Source organism: Oryzias latipes, chromosome 13 (assembly GCF_053564925.1).
Source record: "Oryzias latipes strain Hd-rR chromosome 13, Olatipes_Hd-rR_3.1".
NCBI classification, from domain to species: Eukaryota; Metazoa; Chordata; class Actinopteri; order Beloniformes; family Adrianichthyidae; genus Oryzias; species Oryzias latipes.
The window spans coordinates 21,678,391-21,698,217 of NC_136249.1; the positions used below are offsets into that span (position 1 = coordinate 21,678,391).

The window sequence follows — 19,827 nt, forward strand, 5'->3', positions numbered from 1 at the left end:
AACTGCTACTAATCTGCCTCCAAGTTTAAATATTCAATCATTTTGTGAACTTTGAAAAAAACATAAAGTGTCTTCAGGTGTTAAGAAATGAGGCATTTTAAAATAAAACTAACTATTATTAGAAAAGTGTTTAAACTGAGCAGGCAGTTGAGCTACTGTCTGTCAAAACAAAAAGCAGAATTTATTTTCAAATCAAAGCATGAAAAATATTCAGTCAATGATCAGTTATGAAATCCAGGGAATCAAACCATTTTGATGGAAACATGTTTCATGGGCTAAATCCAGTGGTGGACTAACACTTGGAGAGCTTTATTGCCCTGAGTATGGGAACTCTAGCATTAAACTTCCCTGTGACCGAGACAAAAGGACATGAGTTAACATGAGATTCAATTTGCATCTTATTACTTCAAAGAAATAAATATTTTAGTACTTTATGCTTAGAAAAACTGGCCCAGCCTTGTGTTGGTCCAGTACAGTGTTTCTGAATTGACAAAGTGGTTCTGGTCTGTAACTTAAAGAATGTTGGAGGGTCAAACTGCTCCAACCAGTTCTTCACCGTGGCAGAGACACTGTGTGCCCAAAATGAATGATTTCTGAACTTGAAGATGGATCATGAGCGTGCTCCACCATCTGGTGGAGAGCCGATGCTTTATGATGGATCCTCTACAAACGTATATTTGCACCCACGAAAAGAATGACAGATATCAACATGAGCTTTTTCCTCATGAGATTTTTTAGGCGGTTCTTTCAATTGTGTAACAGTTTTATTTTATGTCAACTGACAGTCAAGAGGGGAAAATATTTCTCTTGGTTTCTTGATTTTAAATTGGTCTGATTATTCATTCTAAAAAATTATATTTCTCTTCTAGTGATAAAATTTGACTTTTTAGTTCAGAACACCTTGATTTGTTATCCAAGAAGAACATAAAAGTACAGCTGTAACGGTTAAGAAACACTTTCAGGAAATCAGAATAAAGATCGAGAGATTCCACCTCATTGCGTGTTCAACAACCCTTTTTAAGACTCAGACAGCCAGTTTGATGACCTCAGTGGTTTAATCTAGAGCAGAGGAGCTATTAGTTAACATTTGCTCCATGAGTCATGAGGGCAGCTATAATTTGATCGGTTTCTGGATACCGTACGTCAGTGGGAGACATTTACTCTCCTGCTGGTGGCTGGGTTACCCTGACTTTATGATTTGTGCTCGTTCATATGTTTGCCAAGGTTTTTAAAAGAAGAACGAATTCGGGAAGCTAGGGATCAAATTTTCTTTATTCGTGTTTAGAAATGAAAAGATGTTTGAATACCATTGCTTAGTAAGAATGACACTCAACCTTTTTCCCAAGACAAACTGTGTCACAGGAAACTGTGGATTTATTATTAATCTTCAGGATGACAGTTATGGAAAACATGCGCAGGTTGACTTTTTTTTTGACACAGCAACTTTAGCTTTAAACATCATCAACTAAAAGCTGTTTTTTTTTTAAACTATTTGACAGTTTTACAAATATTTACCAAAATAAAAGACTAAAGCCAATTGATAATATAGACCGGGCATCGTCAAATGGCGGACCGCGGTCCGAGTCCGGACCGAGTGACGAGTCTGCCCGGACCCGTTAAAACTTTTGATATTAATAAAAATATAAATCATTTGTTCATGCGCAGCTAATCTAGTAATTATGACAGGAGCGTCATCAATAGCCAAGCCAATCAAATCGATTGTTTACCTTTCAGCAACAGCGAGTGTGAGAGAGAGATGGAGAGGAGATGAGAGAAAATGGCTTGCTCAAAAATGAAAAAAGTAGATGCTGAAAACCGAACTTTTAAAGATGAATGGACGGACAAATACATGTTTATTCTGCCTGCAGCCAGTTCTAAACCTTTGTGTCTCATATGCTGTGAAAATGTGGCGTTAATCAAAAGTGGCAACGTTAAGCGTCACTATGAGACCAAACACGGGTCGTTTGAGGAAATGTACCTGCAGAAGTCCGCAGTGAGGGCAAGTAAAATCATCGAATTGAAAGCACAGTATGACAGGTCTACTCGTGTCATCACGCATGCATTTACCGGGCAGCAACGTGCAAATGAGTGTTCGTTAAAGATCGCGTGGATTTTGGCGCAACACAAGAAAGCATTCAGCGATGTGACAGTTGTAAAGGAGTGCTTAAATGCGGCTGCAGAAACCTTACTTGATGGTAAACTAAAAGATGACATGTGTGAAAAAATAAAAAAAATCCCATTGTCAGCTACAACAACAACTAGAAAAACTGAACTATTAGCAGAGGATGTGCTGGCACAGCTTGATGCAGCTGTTCAGAACGCAGCATGCATATCCTTAGCCATTGATGAGTCCACAGATGTAACAGATAATGCCCAGCTTTTGGTGTATGTGAGATTTCCTCACAAAGAGAAGAAAGAGATGTGTGAGGACATGTTAGGTTCAACACCACTTGAGACACACACAAGAGGAGAGGATATATATGAGGGGATAAAGGAGATGCTCACAAAAAGAAAGATTAATCTGAAGCAAGTAGTGTCAGTCACCACGGATGGTGCACCTGCCATGGTTGGGACAGAGAAGGGGGCTGTTGCGCGGATGAAACAAGACAACCCTGATCTCATAGCCTACCACTGTATCATACATCAGACTGTTCTCTGTGCCATTCTGTCTGAAGAATTTGCTGAAGTAATGAATACCATGATGAAACTTATAAACTTCCTGAGGGCTTCCTCATCCCATCAGCATCGACTGCTGAGAGAATTTTTGAAGGAAATGGATGCAAATGCAAATGACCTACTACTCCACAACAACGTGAGATGGCTGAGTAAAGGCAATGCACTGGAACGCTTCTGGTCCATCCGAAAGGAAATAGCTGCTTTCTTACAGCAGCTCAAGAGTCAAAAAGCAACACAGTTTGCAAACTTTTTGCAAGATCAGCACAAGATGGATGTGGTGGCTTTTTTGGTGGACATCACAGGACACCTTAATGAGCTCAATTTAAAGCTGCAGGGTCAGAAAAATTCTATCTGCGATTTGATGAAAACTGTCCGCTCATTCCAGATTAAGCTGGACATTTTCAAAGAAGATCTCCAAGCAGATTGTGAGCATTTCCCACAAATGCGTGAACAAATTCAGGGTGAGAGAGACATTTCCCCTTATGTCGGCTTCATAGACAAGCTGATTGGAAACTTCTGTCAACGATTTGACTGCTTCAACCTTGGACACGAGCTCCTCCTGCTAATTGAGAATCCATTCCTTATCAGAGAAATCAGAGGATTTTCAAAGGAGGTGACACAGACCTTCAAGTGGGCACATCCTGGATCTTTACAGTTAGAGCTCACTGATTTGCAAGCAGATGTTGCTCTAAGGAGGCATTTTGAAACAACTGACTCTGCTACTTTCTGGTTACAGATTGTGCCAGAAACGATGTTCCCTGGTCTAACCAAAGTAGCACTACACACCTTGACCATGTTTGGATCAACTTACAGCTGTGAGACAGCTTTCTCGTCAATGAATATTATTAAAACAAAGTACCGTTCTAGGCTCACCAATGAGCATCTCCACATGAGCATGAGACTTGCACTAACCCCATTTAAGCCAAGATTCAAACTGCTGGCAGGACAGTTACATGCCCATTTCTCTCACTAGGAAAGAAAGATTGAAAGGGAGTAAGGAAAGGTTGAAAGGAGAGATGAAAAAGGGAGCTGCTCAAAGTTCTGCACTTTTTTTATTCAGTAAATTCTGCCCTGTTCTATTTTACTTGAAAAGTTTCCTGTGTTATTTTATTTAAAATGTAGTTCATTTTTTAAAAAGGTGGCAGTTCAAATGTCTTGTTTATTTTTTTCTTGAAGATTAAAAGCACTTTTATTTTATTCAAAATATTCTGAATGTTTTACATTACTTGAAATAGGCCCTAAGTTCAGGCTGCTCAAAGCTGTGTTTGCACTTTTTATTTATGTTATTCAGAATAATTTCAGTGTCTGTTAATTGACATGTAGTAAAGAGAACTACAGTATTGTTTTCCATTCAAGTACCATACAAGTTCAGACTTTTCGGTATGTTAAAAGCATATTACTTTGAAAACACTTGAAATGTAACAATAAATTATGTAGAAATGTATGTGCGTTATTGATTTTATTAACATGAGGGTACATTATGTTAAGTGAAAACATAAGATCCGGACCTTTGCTGGGAAAGATTTTTAGTAACTGGACCTTTTTGAATTTTAATTGAATACCCCTGATATAGACTAAGTAAACAACGTTTTTTCAAAAGGACTTTCAGAGTTTGTTTCAGTCATCTGCGAATTCCAAACATACAAACTGTGTTGCTCATATTTAAAGTACACTTTGTCATATTTCAAGCTTAAACCCTTTAGAACAAAGTGCCTGAGATGATCTGCAGGGTCTGGAAAACTACCAAAAATAAAAATCCTAATACACAAAAAGAGCCAGAAATGAAAATGAAAAAAAAGGGGGGCAAACCATTTCAATTTGTTCTAATTGTTTTAGTTTCTATTCCATCTGAATAACAGGTTATCCACAGCAGAAAAGAACAAATTCATTCATCTACATCATTAGTTACATGGTTTCCGTCATTCAGGCATGGCATTTCAAACAATAAAGTGCATTTTAGGAACAACCTCCTTCTTTTACAAACAGAGACCCTTTTCAAGACATGGGAGCTCAACACACAACATGACAAGTGACACCGCAGGTCACACACACAGCGTAGATTTGTGCTTTGAACTGTATGGTCTGAAATACAAAAGGCAGACTGACGTCGTCTGCGTGGTGAGTTCCATTTGGTAGAGTCGTCTTCTCCTTTTTGTGCTGGTTGAAAGTATAGTCATGTGGACACGCAAACTCAGACACACACTTCTTCAAACCCTGTCTTGACCTGTGGTCTCAGGTGTGGGCAGGTCATTCAGTCACACAGTGAGCAGAGTGCATCGAGTTTACAAAAACAGCGGACCAGTGGTACACTTTTCCGAATATAAACATTCACTCTTGACTCTCACCCATTACATCCTTGTTTTTTAATGATATTCTGCCCCAGTCGAGGCCAAGAGAGACTTGCTGAGCTCAGCTTAGTGTACTACACAAAGCCAACTAATGCAGCCGCTCCCATGCGCCAATCAAACCACGTGAGGAGATGTGGAGCTTTACTGAAAATATTAAGTGCAACAGGGCAGCTTTCCTCTCCCCCAATCTGTCGACGCCCGTTTCTTCTCCTCCGTTGCGCTCTCTGGCTCACATCGTGAGCAGAATTTCAACGCATCTCTTCCCCCACTCATTCACACAAAAAACAGGACTGCAGAGCAGAATAAAACATTGATATTTTAAAATATCACAACTAAGAACTGATCACGCAAAACTGCAACCTTTTTGAGTCTTTGCTTCGAGTCTTCTTCTACCGCGGCTCCAAATTCTGCTTGCGCCAAGCTAGCTCACTGAGCTCAGAATTTCCGTTGCGTTGGCAGCTCGTTCGCTTCCTCGCAGCTCGTGGCGGGAATCAAACTCTCAGCAGAGCCGGGGCCGTGTCGGACGCTTGAACCGCTCTGAAATCTGAAAGTCCAGCGGTAGGTTGAGAAGGCACATAATACTTTAAGAGTGCTCCGCAGTTGCTTTAAGAAACTTTACGTCCTGCTGTTCTGAGTCACAGGCACTTGAACACCTTTTTGTCCGGTGGCTGGAAACAAGAGAGGACATTTTAGTGACGTAGAACACTAAAAAACAGCAGATCTGTTTGAGAGAATGGCAGGGACACATGTGTGTGTGTGTGTGGGGGGGGGGGCTTACCCAATCTGTACTTCTCTTTAGCCTCTGACCTCTCTTTGGCATCAAAGTACCAGACTGTGATAGCATAGCTGGAAGACATGAGAGAAATGGAAGCAAGATGATAAACATCTTCAGTTGGAAATTACAAATAATTTTTAAATTGTTAATAAAAATAAAAGTCTTAAAAAATGTAAATCAAACCACGTAAATGAGTCAGATTAGATACATTCTGAGTACAGCACGTCTGCAGATTTTCATGTTATTCCTGTCTCTCACATGTGTGCCTCTTTTGCACAAGTCCAGCTATCGACCCCTCCCCTCTGTCTGTCCACCCCCCACCCCCCAGGAAACACACTTCCTGCTTTCAGTTCCACCTTGCCCCCCAGCAGTGGAAAGGAAAAGGCCCGTCTCACATCAGCCTGTGTCTGCACAGAGCGGATCCATCTTATTAGCGGTCTCAAGTAAAGGTCAACATTGCTGCGTCTTGGAGTTTGACAATGATGCTAAAACGATTGTTTAATGCACTTTTATTCTGAAACTTTCAGTTCACAGCTATTTCTTTAAAACCTCCTTTATTATAAGAGGTACTTCCAACCAAATCTAAAGTAAAAAAAGAAAAGAAAAACTTATGATTATAAACGCTAAAAAGTGACTACTTTCATCTGTCTTTCAGCTAAATAAACCTCTGTTTCTCTTCCAGTGCAATCACAAATCCCTGCAAGGCTTCATCTGAACGTGTGGGGATGTGGACGGTGGTAATTACAAACCGAGTGGCGTAGGCTGGTTTGACTTCATGTGGGTTTCTGCGGTCGGACCAGAATATGAGCAGCCGGTCAAACAGAGGCTCGATGTTGGCGACCACGTTTTTGTTTTCAGGGTAGATCTGCAGCAGGCCTCCTTGTTTCTGCCAACGCACAATCAAAACAGTCAGTATTGACCCTGACTGTATGACAGGAACGCCGCTTCTCTCTGTGATGTCAATATTCACGCTCATACCTTAACATCCCAGTTCTTGTTGAGATAGTAGATGCATGTAATGCAGCGACCGTCGCCGTTTGGATTGTCAACATGGCGGACGTAGCCAGCTCCGTGACCTGGATAACAAGCGACCATGGCCTAAAAACACAACAGTTTCAAGAGTTATTCAAGTTTATGAAGATCAGAAAAACTTCTTCAACTTACAAATTTGAAAAATTGACTATTATTCTTATAAATCAGAAAATGTTCAACAATATGGAACTGTTAGGACATGTTTTCAAAGCACATCCGATTCAGCCAATTCACTGCATTGTTTTACTTCTCCAGCTTTCAGTAAGCGGTCCTGAAGTTGGAGTTTTCCCATTGTTCTTCAGCAAACAACACGGAAAAATGTGACAAGAGCTCTGTGGTTGTTTCCAGCTAAGAAATGATCTGCAGACAGACTATCCATTTTTAAACAATGGTCCCAACACTGGCATTGCCCCCGCTTGATGTCCAAGTGTAGCAGACTGTGAAGTGGGACAGAGCTGCTTTCTCTGGGGACTCGGAAGGGACAGACTTGTATGAAAGCTGCTGGGTCAATGAGCATTCCAGGTGCGGGGCAATGGCAGATCATGTGTCTTCTAGAGATGTGACAACTGCAACCTGATGGAGAGCGGCAGAGCATGGGGCTTATGTCACAGTGATGTACTGGGAACAGACTCGCCTGTCAGACGTCAGGAAATAGTTTCCCCATTCATTGGAGTAAAGTTTTGGCCCATAACACCATCAGCTGGCATCAGATTTGGTCGGCAAAAAGTAGGAAAATCAAAGAAGCCTCTTCTCACGTTGTCTACAAAAAAAGCATTGTTCCACAAACAAAACAAAACAAACGTCTGCACTTCACTTTGTTAGTCACAATTCAACATCTACTACAGCAACATTGAGATAAACAGAACTACTACTCCAGTATAGTGTGGAACTCCAGTGACAAAAGCTTTGTGTAAAAAGTGACTTCAGTCAAGAGCGCTCGCCACATTCCTCCCAGAAACACACCACTTCCCTCCTCACCCACAGTCGACTGGTTGCATTTGACAAGATCACATTGTCGGCCAACGCTCATTACAGGCCGGCGCTCGAATTCAGAGGCCATTAACCTCTCCACCTTTACTCCCGCCTTTAATTGTCATAAAGACAGCCACAATAAAAGACTATTTGAAAGCACATGCATGATTATTTTCAGAACTAGGTTTAATAAGGACAGAATCCACCTGAAATGTGACTGCTCAGTGAAAACCTTTACCGTTATCTTTTTAGTGCAACACTTCGATGCAAAAGCACAAGGATGAAGTGGATTTTATTAAAAGTTTGATAAATGTGAGAAAACAAATAAAATATAATCTCTTTTAGGACTTAAAAATGTGGTAAAAATGTCTGAAGGAAGCAAAACGCTATTTTTTGCAAACTGGCGGCCAATGCTACAGTTGCAATCAACTTACATCATGCGAAAACAAGTCAGCCCTGGCCTAAAGCATGACAACAAACAGCCTAACGCATGGGGCTGTTTATTGTCTGATTGCTTTACATACACTGATAGACAAACATACGCTGATTACTCTGATTATCCTACAACTTGAGTGTAGTCTGATTTTTGGCACGGTTCTCCTCCTAGGAGAAATCAGCTATCAAGATGCAATCTAAAGTACTTAGAAAAGCTCCCTTGTAAGTAGTGTGCTAATACTTTTGGTACCAAAAGCTAATATCATGTTTTTTTATAGTTAATATTTTTCAGAAAAAAACTTCCCATAGGAAATTGATGAGACCAGCCATGATCCCTCAAAGCCTTGTGTTAAGTGTCTGCTTGTACTAAAGGTAACCCACAAGACAAGCTTTAAAACCAGGTGAAGCTCATCAAGGCTACCAAAAGCTTTTTAAAACCTTTTAAAAAGCTAACAAATGTTGTATGTTAAAAATGCTTAAAATCTTGATTACTTTCAGCAATCAGATGCAATTTCTTTCAAGGAATTGCTAATCTAGTTACATATTATACACAATTTGAAAATAAATAAGGAAGGTTGTGTTTATTTTTCTGCTTTCTTTTACCATTATGAGAGACACAGCCGTGCTATTACAGAGTAGCTTTATGATCTGCTCCAACTTAATACTTTGTGTCAGCGACTCGTTCAGATCCGAGATAACCCAGACTGACATTCTCCATCCAAACGGTCATCTTTTTTTCACTTAAGCTTCGCTGTGATGTAAGGCCAACATAAACCCCAGGAAGAGCAGAAATGAACAGACTCGGCACACATGGACTGATAAAATGCAGACTATTTGCTTCAGCAAAAGATCAACTGAACATGTTTAGTTTTTGTTCCTGGTGGGTCGGTTGTGAACAAATCAGCTCCGAGATTCTGTCATTGTGGATAGCACAATCAGACCTGGCTTTTGTCTGGGAGAAGCTGGTTTTAATATATTTAAAATATTGAATGTTGATCTTTTTTTTTTAATGCTCCTCTGTAAATAAAAAAGTGGACGATTATAAAGCTGAAAGGTTATTTGATATGTTTCTTCATGGTCTTCCCCATGTATATTTTATTTTTTTGTTTATTTTGCAAGGATTGAATTAGAATAAAAGAAAAATTGAATAATCAAAGAGGAAATAAACTAAGACTATAAAGCTTGGTTAATTGGTTCATCCCCTAAAAAGCCAGAATGCCGCATTACTGTTGCATAGAACTTACAGAAATGTACAAAGTAGATGAGGAAAAAAAGCAAAGGATGCAGAATGCGACTCCACAAAAAATTCTAAGCAACACAATCCAAACCCAATTTAAATTCCTTGAACTAGGGAAATGCAATTTCAGCACAACTTAGCCACAAACGAGCTGATATGGTCAGTTCTGCCCTGTAAGTCCAATAAAAGGAACAAGAATCGCTAGAGCTTTGCCAACAGACAGAAGCTCATCACAGGGTCAAACTTAAATGATCTTTCCAGCCAAATGTAGATCACAAGCAATTGCAGAATGCTGAAAGAGTTCCTTTACATCTTCCTTTGCAGTTGGTCAGACAAAGGTCTTCAATTGACCTTCAGCCTCCTGGTGTGTTCATGTACAGCTGAAGGTTTGAGAACAGAAACTGAGCTGTACTCAGGGGAATCTGAGACAAAAAATTATTAGCTTTTCCTACCAGATTATCTTCAGTGAATGTTTCGATCACTTCAAAATTCCAGAATTATTTAGTCAAAAAACAATGTGGTTTTCACAAAAAGACTGCACCAAAAAGTAACATCCTAAAAACAGATGAGCCAAAAACAGATCAAAGCGTGATGGAGAGCAATGGAGAGACAGGACGAGTGTGTGGGTTAAGGATTGGTCAACAACTGAGTTTGATTTCAGCAGTTCTTTCTATAGCTGTGGTTACATGATGTGCAAAATGTTTTTGATCAAATCAAAGATCTGATTTGAATTGAACTGCGTACATGGGACCAGAAAAACTTTTTCTGATTATAAAAACCTTTACATACGCCACACTTTTGATCGGAATAAATCATTTTGACATGCGCAGAACTGTCTAAAATTCCTGAAACGGCAGCAGAAGAAGAAATACCCAATTCTGTTGAAAAACAAACAAAACTGTTGCATTAAGCGAGATGATCTTTTAAATGTGCTTTTATTATTGTAATGATTATTATTAAGTTCCTGTTTGCTCATAATTTTCTAAATCCTTGCGGCCAGTGCTGGACGGACTGCGGTCCGAAGCCTCCGCCGGAGCGCACACCGTAACAAAGCACCCTCACCTGCCCGCAAACTCAAAGCTACGAGTCCGCCTGCTCTGCTCAGACGTGCTGCACTCCTGTTCGCGTTCCAAAGCTTTCTCTGGAGCGCCACACGGTCTATGTATGATGTAAAAACCAGCGCAGTAGTGACCCATGATTGGAATAAACTGTTTATAGACACCACGATCTGATCAACAATCGACATAAACCGCTCATCTCTATCGGAAGGAAATTTTGATCCGAATGAGTCTGATCGGGACAGAGTATTCCGAACGGCATGTTCATTCTGATCAGGCGTTTATTCCGATTACTTTTGTCCATGTAACCGCAGCTACTGACATGATGGGAACCTACTTCTGCAAACCTTTTTTAATTCAGAAAACGAACTAAAAAAATAAAAATCTGGATATATTATTTTTAGGCCATATCGCCCAGCCCTACTACCAACCAATCATTTTAAAATCAATGAGTGTGATTTCTTCTGACAACTTGACTTTTGTGGTTTTAAGGCGGTTTGGGTTAAGAGCCATTTATTGCAGCTATTAAAAAAAAAAAAAAAAAAAAAGCATATTTTACTGTTTGACACAAGTAAACAGTCGACTGCGACAGTTTGTGGTTAGAGCCTCACCCTCTGTGAGGTAAGCACCAATTGAGGTGCATCAAGACAGTTGGTGTTTTTGATCATGAAGATTCAGTCAATTCTGCTTTTGTTTAAAGTTAAGGTCACAGCCTGCTGGTTTTAAAGGTCAAAAATGTAAAGAAATTGGTATGATCAATTAAAAAATAAAAAACTATGAAAATAAAAAAACTACAGTTAGACATTTTTACAGTATCTTTACGTATGCTTTCTTTTCCTGAAACAAAAAATATTTCGTCTGCCCTCATGAGTCAGAGTTATTGTGACCACAGGAGTATTTAGTGAGTCACCACTGAACACTACCATGTGGCAGCTCTGTAGTCTTTTTTCCCTGTGTAATGGGATGATTTTCCTACCTGTACCATTTATGTTTTTTTTAAATCTTTATTGATCCTGGTTGTGCAACCTAAAACTCCAAGGGCCCTTGAATGGCTCATGGCAAATCTGCTGATGGGTCGCAGGTGTGTGTGTGATCAAGGTGGGTTGGAGTTTTCATCCTTTAAAAAGGATGAACAGCTGTACTTGGACGGGGAAAACGAGGCGCACTACCAGAGCTGCATAAGCGGCGTTGGAGCACCAGCGATGGGAGCCACAAGTGTGGTGTAATGGAACACCAGAGACTAAGGCTGCACATGTGGTGCTTTGGGGCAGCAGCAGAGATGGTAGTGGTGCTTGAAGCATGCCAGCCCCAGGAATTGGACATTGTAGAGTCTGGGACAGCAAAGGGGAACCAGTGGACAATGGAACCGGAAAGTAGAGAGGGGACGCGACGGACAACAGCAGAGGGATGTGGTTGCGACCCAACCCTCTTTCAGATAAGTAATTTACCCTCTCAGTGCAAATCAAAGTCAGCCAAAGACATTTTCTGAACCCCTTCTATTGGATTTTATTGCATGGGTTTTTACTGTTTTATACTGGGTTTTATTTGGTTCTGTGTGGTATTTTTTATTTATTAGATGGGGTTTGGACTGCATGCTCCTCTACTCATCCTGGAGCATTTGGACTGACGGAGGCTGGACACTATTAGACACTTGGACAATAAACCTTTTGAAAACTTTTATCTGGTTGTTCTGCTCCTTACACAGAATCTGATCCACTAGAATCTACCTGTGTCACACATGTAAAAAAAAAATACTTGGATGGCATTGAAATATTGCATAACAAAAATGTCAGTCTCAGTCTTTTAAAAGGTACTTTTTTTTTTATAAATATACATATATTTTTTTAAAAAGGTTACACACAAACTGTGTTGGAATGCCTAAAAAACTCATACTGTGTTCATGCCGAACACAATTCACGTGTCCAATTTGCATCGGATCCGATGTTTTTATTTTGAAGAGCTCTATAAAAGCAGCTCGTCTCAACAAAAGTGTCTCCATGTCTGGGTTCATGAGATCATTCAGAGACTCACCCAGTAACTTAACACTAAACTGGACGTCCCTGCAGTCAGTGTGATGGAGGCTGAAGTAGAATACAGAAGGTAGGTGAGAGGTTTTTAGCGCTTTTGGATCAGAAACTTGAAATGAAGAAGTTTTTCTCTGTTTACTGTAAATCCAAAATGACAACATCATCCACTTGCCATAGCTTCTAGATGATTTGGAGAGCACCAAGAGGAAGTTCTCTTAGTTGAAATAGCAAAACTAGCTGGTTTTATTTGGTCATCTAGCTGCCTGTGAAGTTTGCCAGTTCTTTCACTGCATCACGTTAGAGCAGTGTTTTTCAACCTTTTTTGAGCCAAGGCACACTTTATCCTTGACAAAAATCCTGTGGCAAACCAGCATCCAAAAATTGAAAAAAGGAGAAACTCATAGTCTATTGATCTACAGCCCCTCCGCAATCTCACATGCATTCTTGTGATAATTGTGGCAGAAAAAGCTGGAAGCAGTTGTGGTTTGTTGATATGGGCGAGGTGGGCGGTGGTCCAGGGCAGCAAATAAAGACACATAAAGAAATAGCTAGGTCAAAGAGGAGACTTTCAGCTTTTATTTTGACATGACTGCTACAGCCGGCAGTTTGCGCTTTTATTTTCACACATCTGACACTGAACATCGCACCCATGTCTTCATCCTCTCCACTTTCCACACTTATGGTGCAAGAAAAAAATATGATGAAATAACTAAGAATGAAACAACATAAAACAGCCACATTAAAAGGAATTAGGTAGAAGAAAAACCCGTGCTCAACCCTATTTCGACCAGAGCAGGCAATGGGGATTATTTCCCACAATTCTCCGCTCCGACACAGCAGACCCAACATGCACGTGACCACTGCCCTCTGCTGCAAGACACTTGCGCCCCCACTTCTTTACGGTAGTCTTTGGAACATAAGTCAAAGAATTCTAGAGGGGGGCCCAACTCACCGGTGGCTGGGTGAATCACACTAACAGGTAATTGGGAATTTTTTTCAGTCTAACAATCAACTCTAGGCCGCAGCTGTGTGCTCCCGTCATAGAGACGGAGCCTCGTATGTCAGAAAGAAGAGGATGGGAGGGGTGGTAGGCGCATCTGCCAGGAGCGCAGCCTACATTACGCAACACCTGGATCATCACGTGCTGTTGGGATCACTCATCAACTCATGTTAATGTAATTATTTACCAACTATTGTAGATATTTTTATTACGTGTCATTTCTGTCATTTAGTTGGTGTCTGTATTTGACATAGTCAGCAGGAGGTAATGCAAGAAAACAGCTGCACTTAATGAGATCATAAATAAACAATAAATCATTTTTTATGAATGGATGGAGGTTTTTTGGAGGATTTCTACTGCACAAAATTAGGAAAATGCCAAATATTTTTGGAGAAATCCCACTGATGAGTTCTATGATTTAGTTTTTAATGTTAATAAGACCCAAAAATGATATTCACAATATATGTATATTTTTTTTAGATCCAATCCCTCTGATATGTTTCACAAAGTCAAACACAAGACGTCACACACTAAGAAATGAACTTATTGCTAAAAATGATGCAGGAGTCCAGCTCTAAAAATAATAAAAGAGCAAAGAAAACAGAAAGACATAGTTTGTTATTTCTTATTATTAATATTTCCAGGCTTTGTTTGTATTGTTCTGCAGCATGTTCATATTTGTATAATTTTGACAGAATATATTTTAATGGAGAGCAAAATATTATACGTTATTTAAGGTTTAACTTGAGTTATTCTGGATTAATATTCCTGTCTGTTTTTATTCATATTTATGTTTAAGAAGTTCCGTTTAAAGGTTTAAAAGTTTAGCTTTAGTGTGTTCAGGAAATATTTATCTTGTTTAGCCCAAAACCTAAAGCGTGTTTTTAATTTAGGCCCCCCTGTGCGACTGAGTTTGACCCCCCCTGTAATAAGAGTCTAGAAAATTCATGCATGTTTGTGTACAATGGCCAAATAAAAGATAGGGAACACAAAAGGATGTTGTCAAATTTTGTAAGAGTGCGTGGGGCACTGGTGGGGTTACTCGCCCAGGGAGTAAGTTAGTGTAGAACCGCCACTGGCTGGAAGTTGCAGCTGTTTTTTCTAAAAGTTGTAATAAAAGTCAAGTTAGTTTTCCGTAATAATTTTCAACTAAATTTTTTGAAATGTTACCCTGCTGGCTGTTTTTTCACTCCAGTTTATCAAAATGCAATTTTATGTAACCTCACAAAAATCCAAATGTATTCTTTCTATACATTTGATACAATGTATAATCAATAATGATTTTTTTTCAATGTTAGTGCAAAGGCAACTGTAATTTTTGAACAATTACAGATCACAATATGTTTGATAAATTTAAACAAAAAAACTAACATATTTATGTTTTCTGTAGCTACACAAAAAGTGAACATGTTGAAGTTTTATTAGTTTTTCTCTTGTCTTAATCAAAGATGAAGTCTTTGATAACTAACAAAAATGTTTTATTTCTTGTTAGATGATTAAATTGTTTAAAATTAGTTAAATTGCGTCTGATGGCCACTTCACCTTAATCCTGTTTCTTAAATGTTATTACTTCTATTTAAGCTTAACTTTTCATTTTTCAAAAGTGACAGAAGTCTGAAAGCGAATTTGTCCTTCAATCTAGACTTTATTAGAAAAGTGTTTCAGTTAGAAAGATGACTTGGACCAAACACTGGGATGTTTGGCTGTTAATAAACACAAACCTTGAAGGAGAACTCAAGAAGATTTAAAGTATTTTACGATCTTTCATATTTCTAACTACTCAGTGTTTTATCAGGGCCTGTTTGGATAAACGCAGAGCTGATATCCTGGAGATGGTAAATGTTTTTAGTGAAAATGGGTAATTTCCCACGGCACACCTGACCAACACCGGTTGAAAAACACTGTTAGAGGATGCACAAGGGTGCTGAAGTTCTACTGCATTGCTCTTCATACATACTCTTTGCACGCAGCTCTCACTTCCAGTCTAGTCCCGCCTACTTCTTAAATCTCAAAGCTGTTTCTCTTCAGTACAGTCTTAGACCTTCCCACAATCATCATTACAGTATTTCTTCATATATCGTACAACTTCTTGCTCAAGTCAGGGTGTAAAAAGCAACATTCAGCTGCTGAAGCATAACTCTAGACAAGCTCACCATATCATTCACACACGTTGCCCCACTTGGCTCTGCAAAGGTCTGTTACCAAGGTAATGGCAAGTAAATACGTTTAAAAAAAAATTGCAAATGCGATAAAGGACATTGGGGAGATAAAAGAGGTCAAAGGAACGCTACGAAAAAGCATAAAAAAAGGGGATAATTGGAGCCAGAAAAGCTGGTGCAGGCCTTTTATTAAACTGCACTCCTTCCCCATCTCTTCCTCTCTTTCTGCCTGCTCTCCATCATTGCTTTTTCTGCTAGGTTGGATTCTGCGCTCATCAATAGAAATGTCATGTAAGAACAGTTTGTACTCATTCATTATCCAGCTACCAGGCATGTTATGAAAAGAAAGAATAACTGAATCAGAAGTAGATCAATCCATCACAGCCTCCTGTGAAGTATCCCATCTTGTAAATTACAGTCATTTCTCTTTTAAAAATCAAGAATGTTGAGTCTACAGTTTAAAAAAGAAAAAAAAAGTAATCTTTAATTTCGCTCCAAAGATCAAGAAATTGTGTTTAGGTTGACAAAATACCTTTTAGCCTTTAATCTTGTCTGTTTCATTGAATGGGTCATTCATTCATTTCAGACTTGGCATGATTCAATCACACAGGGAGCATCCGAAGATCGAGGCAGCAGACGTGCTCCTGTTTAAATGTTGTTTGCGTAAATAACTAGATAGACCGGCACTGATGGCAACACGCTATGTTTGTTTAAAAAAAAAGGTGAAGGGGATGGGGTCAAGGAACGTATACTCTGCAATCAGAGGAAAACATTTCCTTTTACAAAACCACAGGATGTGTCTGTAGAGACAGAACACACAAGTGGCAGTGGAAGTGTGCAAAATTATCAATTATACACTCTGCTATACAGGGTTTTAGATGGATTAGTATTTAACAACATTTCCCAGTCTCCATCAGTAACCTTACTTGTGGGTTCCAGCTTTTGCCAAATTTACCCTCGAGGAGCAACAATGTCTGCGCCTTAAATCAGATCTGACATGCATCTAGAGCAGTCTGGACACAGTTCCGTCAAAAAGGCAATATTTTTAGACAGGTTTACATTGTTTTTTGTTTGTTTTCTTCCTGCAATGCATTGTCAAAATGTGCTTTGTTTTTTTGCACTGTTTGCAGATGATTCATGATTAAATCCTGAGGCTGCTAAGAAACAGACAAAAGAAAACAGACCGACACCAACCCAGTGTCATAGTGTTTCTCTTCCGACAGCAATGTTTTCCTATTGGCACGCTACTCACGTGGCCCAAGATGAGATAAAGAGAACACAAATAAACAAAAAGAGCTCCCTTCTACTGTGCCTGCGTCATGCTTGCGAAGTTGAAGTGATGGGAGAATATGCTGGCAGCGATAATGGAAGAGATAAAACAGTAGAATTTTCTTTTTTTTTTCCTCCCACCCTCTTTCAGGTATCAATGGTATGAATGCAAGAAAAGGGGTTGCCGCCTTCTCCTCCAAATGTATGAAAGTTACATGGCTTATCCTGAAATGCTACCGCTGGTGTGAGCATGTGTGCGCCTGTTTCAACTGCCCACATGTCTGCGCTACAGATGCAAGATAAAGCAGTGCAGACACGCCACAACTATTGAGCCACTGCCCAAACTACGTCACTAAGGTGACACTCCCACGTTTGGGTCATTAAAACATCCTGTATTTCTTCATCTGAAGGGTCCCCCTCCGAAAAAAAAAAAAAAAAAGAAAAATCTCACCTTAGTGCGCCCGTTGATGACACAGTTCCCCAGCTGTCCGTTGGCGGCGCTGTACATCACAGCCTCATCAATTCGTGCCATCAGGGTTCTGATGTTCTTGCATCCGGGCTCGTTCCCCTCCACCCACGCTATCTGATCGCCCCGGATGTTCCGAGAGGGAATGTTCTTTTGGCTCACCAGCTGCCCGCCCCGAAACTTCCCACTGCGGTTCAGAACCTCCACTTCTTCTAACACATTGCTGCCCAACTGCGAGCCCAGGAACTCATCTTTGACGCAAATCCCATAATACTTCATGCAAGGGATGATATACTGCTGGGCTAATCGCTCTGCTGACCAGCCACTACCTGCAGGGAGCACTCTGGCTGGGGGGGCTTTTATCCTGCAGGGGGAGGTCAGGCTGGATGCAGCTGGTGAGTTTGTAGGAGCTACATAATGTCCATTATGCTGGTTAGTCAGAGGGCCTGCAGGGGCAAAGTCTGAGTTGCTATGGGAACCATTGCTGCAATTGACAGCTACCAGAGGGGCAACAACTCGGGCCGCTCTGGACACATCTGATGAACTGTTAGGAACACTTCCATCTGCAAGTTTTCTCTTTTTAAACTCAGAACTTGTTGACTCTTTGGGGCCCACATACTCAGGTGAGCCCATCATGTGACTATTAAGGAATTCTGACCCAAGGTTCTGGTTCTCCTCACTTTTTCTTTTCTGTTGTTGGGTCTGTTTAGGTTTCAGGTCGCCATTAAACCGCATGACTAAAGGGTAGTTCTCATGTAGAGTCCTGTCGCCGTTCTCCTCCAAACGGCCTCTGCCGGTCAGCGGGTGCGTGGAGGAGCCAACAGTCTGCCCGTTCACATGGGCGGCGTAGCCATGTGGCGTGGGGGCCACAACACCCGTTAGGCTCCCGTCCACACCGCCGTTGCAGACAAGCACGCCGCTCTTGGGTTGCCTCGTCGGGGCTACAATACTCAGGGGGCTGGTCTGAGAGGCCAGCCCGGCGAGCAACTCCGCGGCTGATGGGCTGCCGACCGGCACCGCACACAACCCGTTCAGACCCATATCCGCCCGGTGGCGGTAAGCGTGCAGAAGCTCTGCCGGTCCTGAGACGAGCTCCTGCCCACTCGCTCGTCTCTCACGCAAGTCTGGGAAATCAACGAGTCCGCGGGAAGAGAGTGGCTTTAAAAGGTCCGTCCGTCCCAAACTCTCCATTTCATCCCGTCGTCCGCTGGATGTGCACGTGCCTCACGTCCTCGCTTCATTTTCTAGCCGAGCCGCCCGCTTTCTCTGTCGGAGGGGAGCCGTGGCACATCCGCGAGAAGAAGTTTCATGTCCCAGCCCTCCTCTTTCACTTCAGCTGTTACTTTGGGTCTAAAACGGCGTGGCTGCTCCCATCAGTGTAACGAGCATTGTCACGCGGCGTGGGTTGTCTGCGGAAAGTCAAACGATACACTTGAGCTAAAAATAGTGTGGACCACCTGCCACAGTGAGCACACGTACGAGTTTGACTGCAACAAACGCCTTGCCGCGTCAGGCCTAGCTAAAACATGAATTTAGCATATCGATAAAGCGGCTAAAAAGTAGCCGGAAAGGATGAAGCTCACTATGTAGCATGCTAGTTAAAAAATAACATTATGTAACCAGACAGTCATAAATAAAGCAGACAACATAATGGTTGAGGTACAGTTCAATAATAGTCGACTTTTAAACATATTTTAATTGAGAAATTGGTGACCACAAGAACAGAAACTAGCGTTATTTTACCGGAACTAAAAATAAGTCTACATTTGCAGTTTCAATGCAATATAATGTACATTTTCACATTACTGCACTTTGATTTCATACCCGCGGAACCCCCAAATTTTTCCGTCTTTGTCTGCAATTCATGATCAACTTGGCGTCATACTTTCAATAATACACTTCACGCATCGCCTCAATGAAAAATAAATGCATTTTCAAACGTAGGATGAATTTAACGGGGACTTTGTTAAAAAAAATAGAGAAAAATATCAATTGAGAGAATAAAAGCCCCTGCTTACCTACGGCAGCCATACAGGCATGCAAATTCTCAGAGAGCGTACGTGACAGGCTGAGAGTACGCATGTTATTTCCGGGATTGTCTTGCCGGGGTGTGCGTCCCATCCGCGGTGGTTATAAATAATATCTTGGCCGGCGACGGCGACCAACGCCGGCCTGAAACGCTACACCGAACCGAGGGACACCGGGAGATGCTCTGGGCCAAACAAGGCCTCTTCTATCCCCGAAAACAGCGCTCCCCGTTGTGTTAGTGAGCGCTCCCGGTTTCAGTCTGTGTCTCCCCCACCTCCTCCTCCTCTTCCTCCACCTCCTCCTCCTCCCAGCAGTCGTCTTGTTCCAGTCCCGCCTGTTATTTGC

At 41.0% G+C, this 19,827-nt stretch overlaps 1 protein-coding gene across 1 annotated transcript; it reads right to left on the reverse strand.

Annotated features, from left to right (window-relative positions):
• Positions 1–1,254: 1,254 nt before the first annotated feature.
• egln2 (egl-9 family hypoxia-inducible factor 2) lies at positions 1,255–19,814 on the reverse strand. The gene is made up of 6 exons (XM_004075659.5): positions 19,473–19,814; positions 17,440–18,863; positions 6,778–6,897; positions 6,549–6,685; positions 5,803–5,870; positions 1,255–5,692 (listed from the first exon to the last, which is right to left on the reverse strand). The coding sequence occupies exons 2-6, from the start codon at positions 18,643–18,645 to the stop codon at positions 5,640–5,642; spliced, it is 1,584 nt and encodes a 527-aa protein (XP_004075707.3). The 5' UTR covers positions 18,646–18,863; positions 19,473–19,814; the 3' UTR covers positions 1,255–5,639.
• Between the last annotated feature and the right edge of the window lie 13 nt (positions 19,815–19,827).

Bases quoted from the DNA above. Each gene is read 5' to 3' on its own strand.
- egln2 (XM_004075659.5), bottom strand. From the start codon at position 18,645: ATGGAGAGTTTGGGACGGACGGACCTTTTAAAGCCACTCTCTTCCCGC. The intron at 6,898-17,439 runs GTGAGATTTTTC...TTGTGTTTTTAG, and splicing joins TCATCAACGGGCGCACTAAG to GCCATGGTCGCTTGTTATCC. The intron at 6,686-6,777 runs GTATGAGCGTGA...GTGCGTTGGCAG, and splicing joins ACAAGAACTGGGATGTTAAG to AAACAAGGAGGCCTGCTGCA.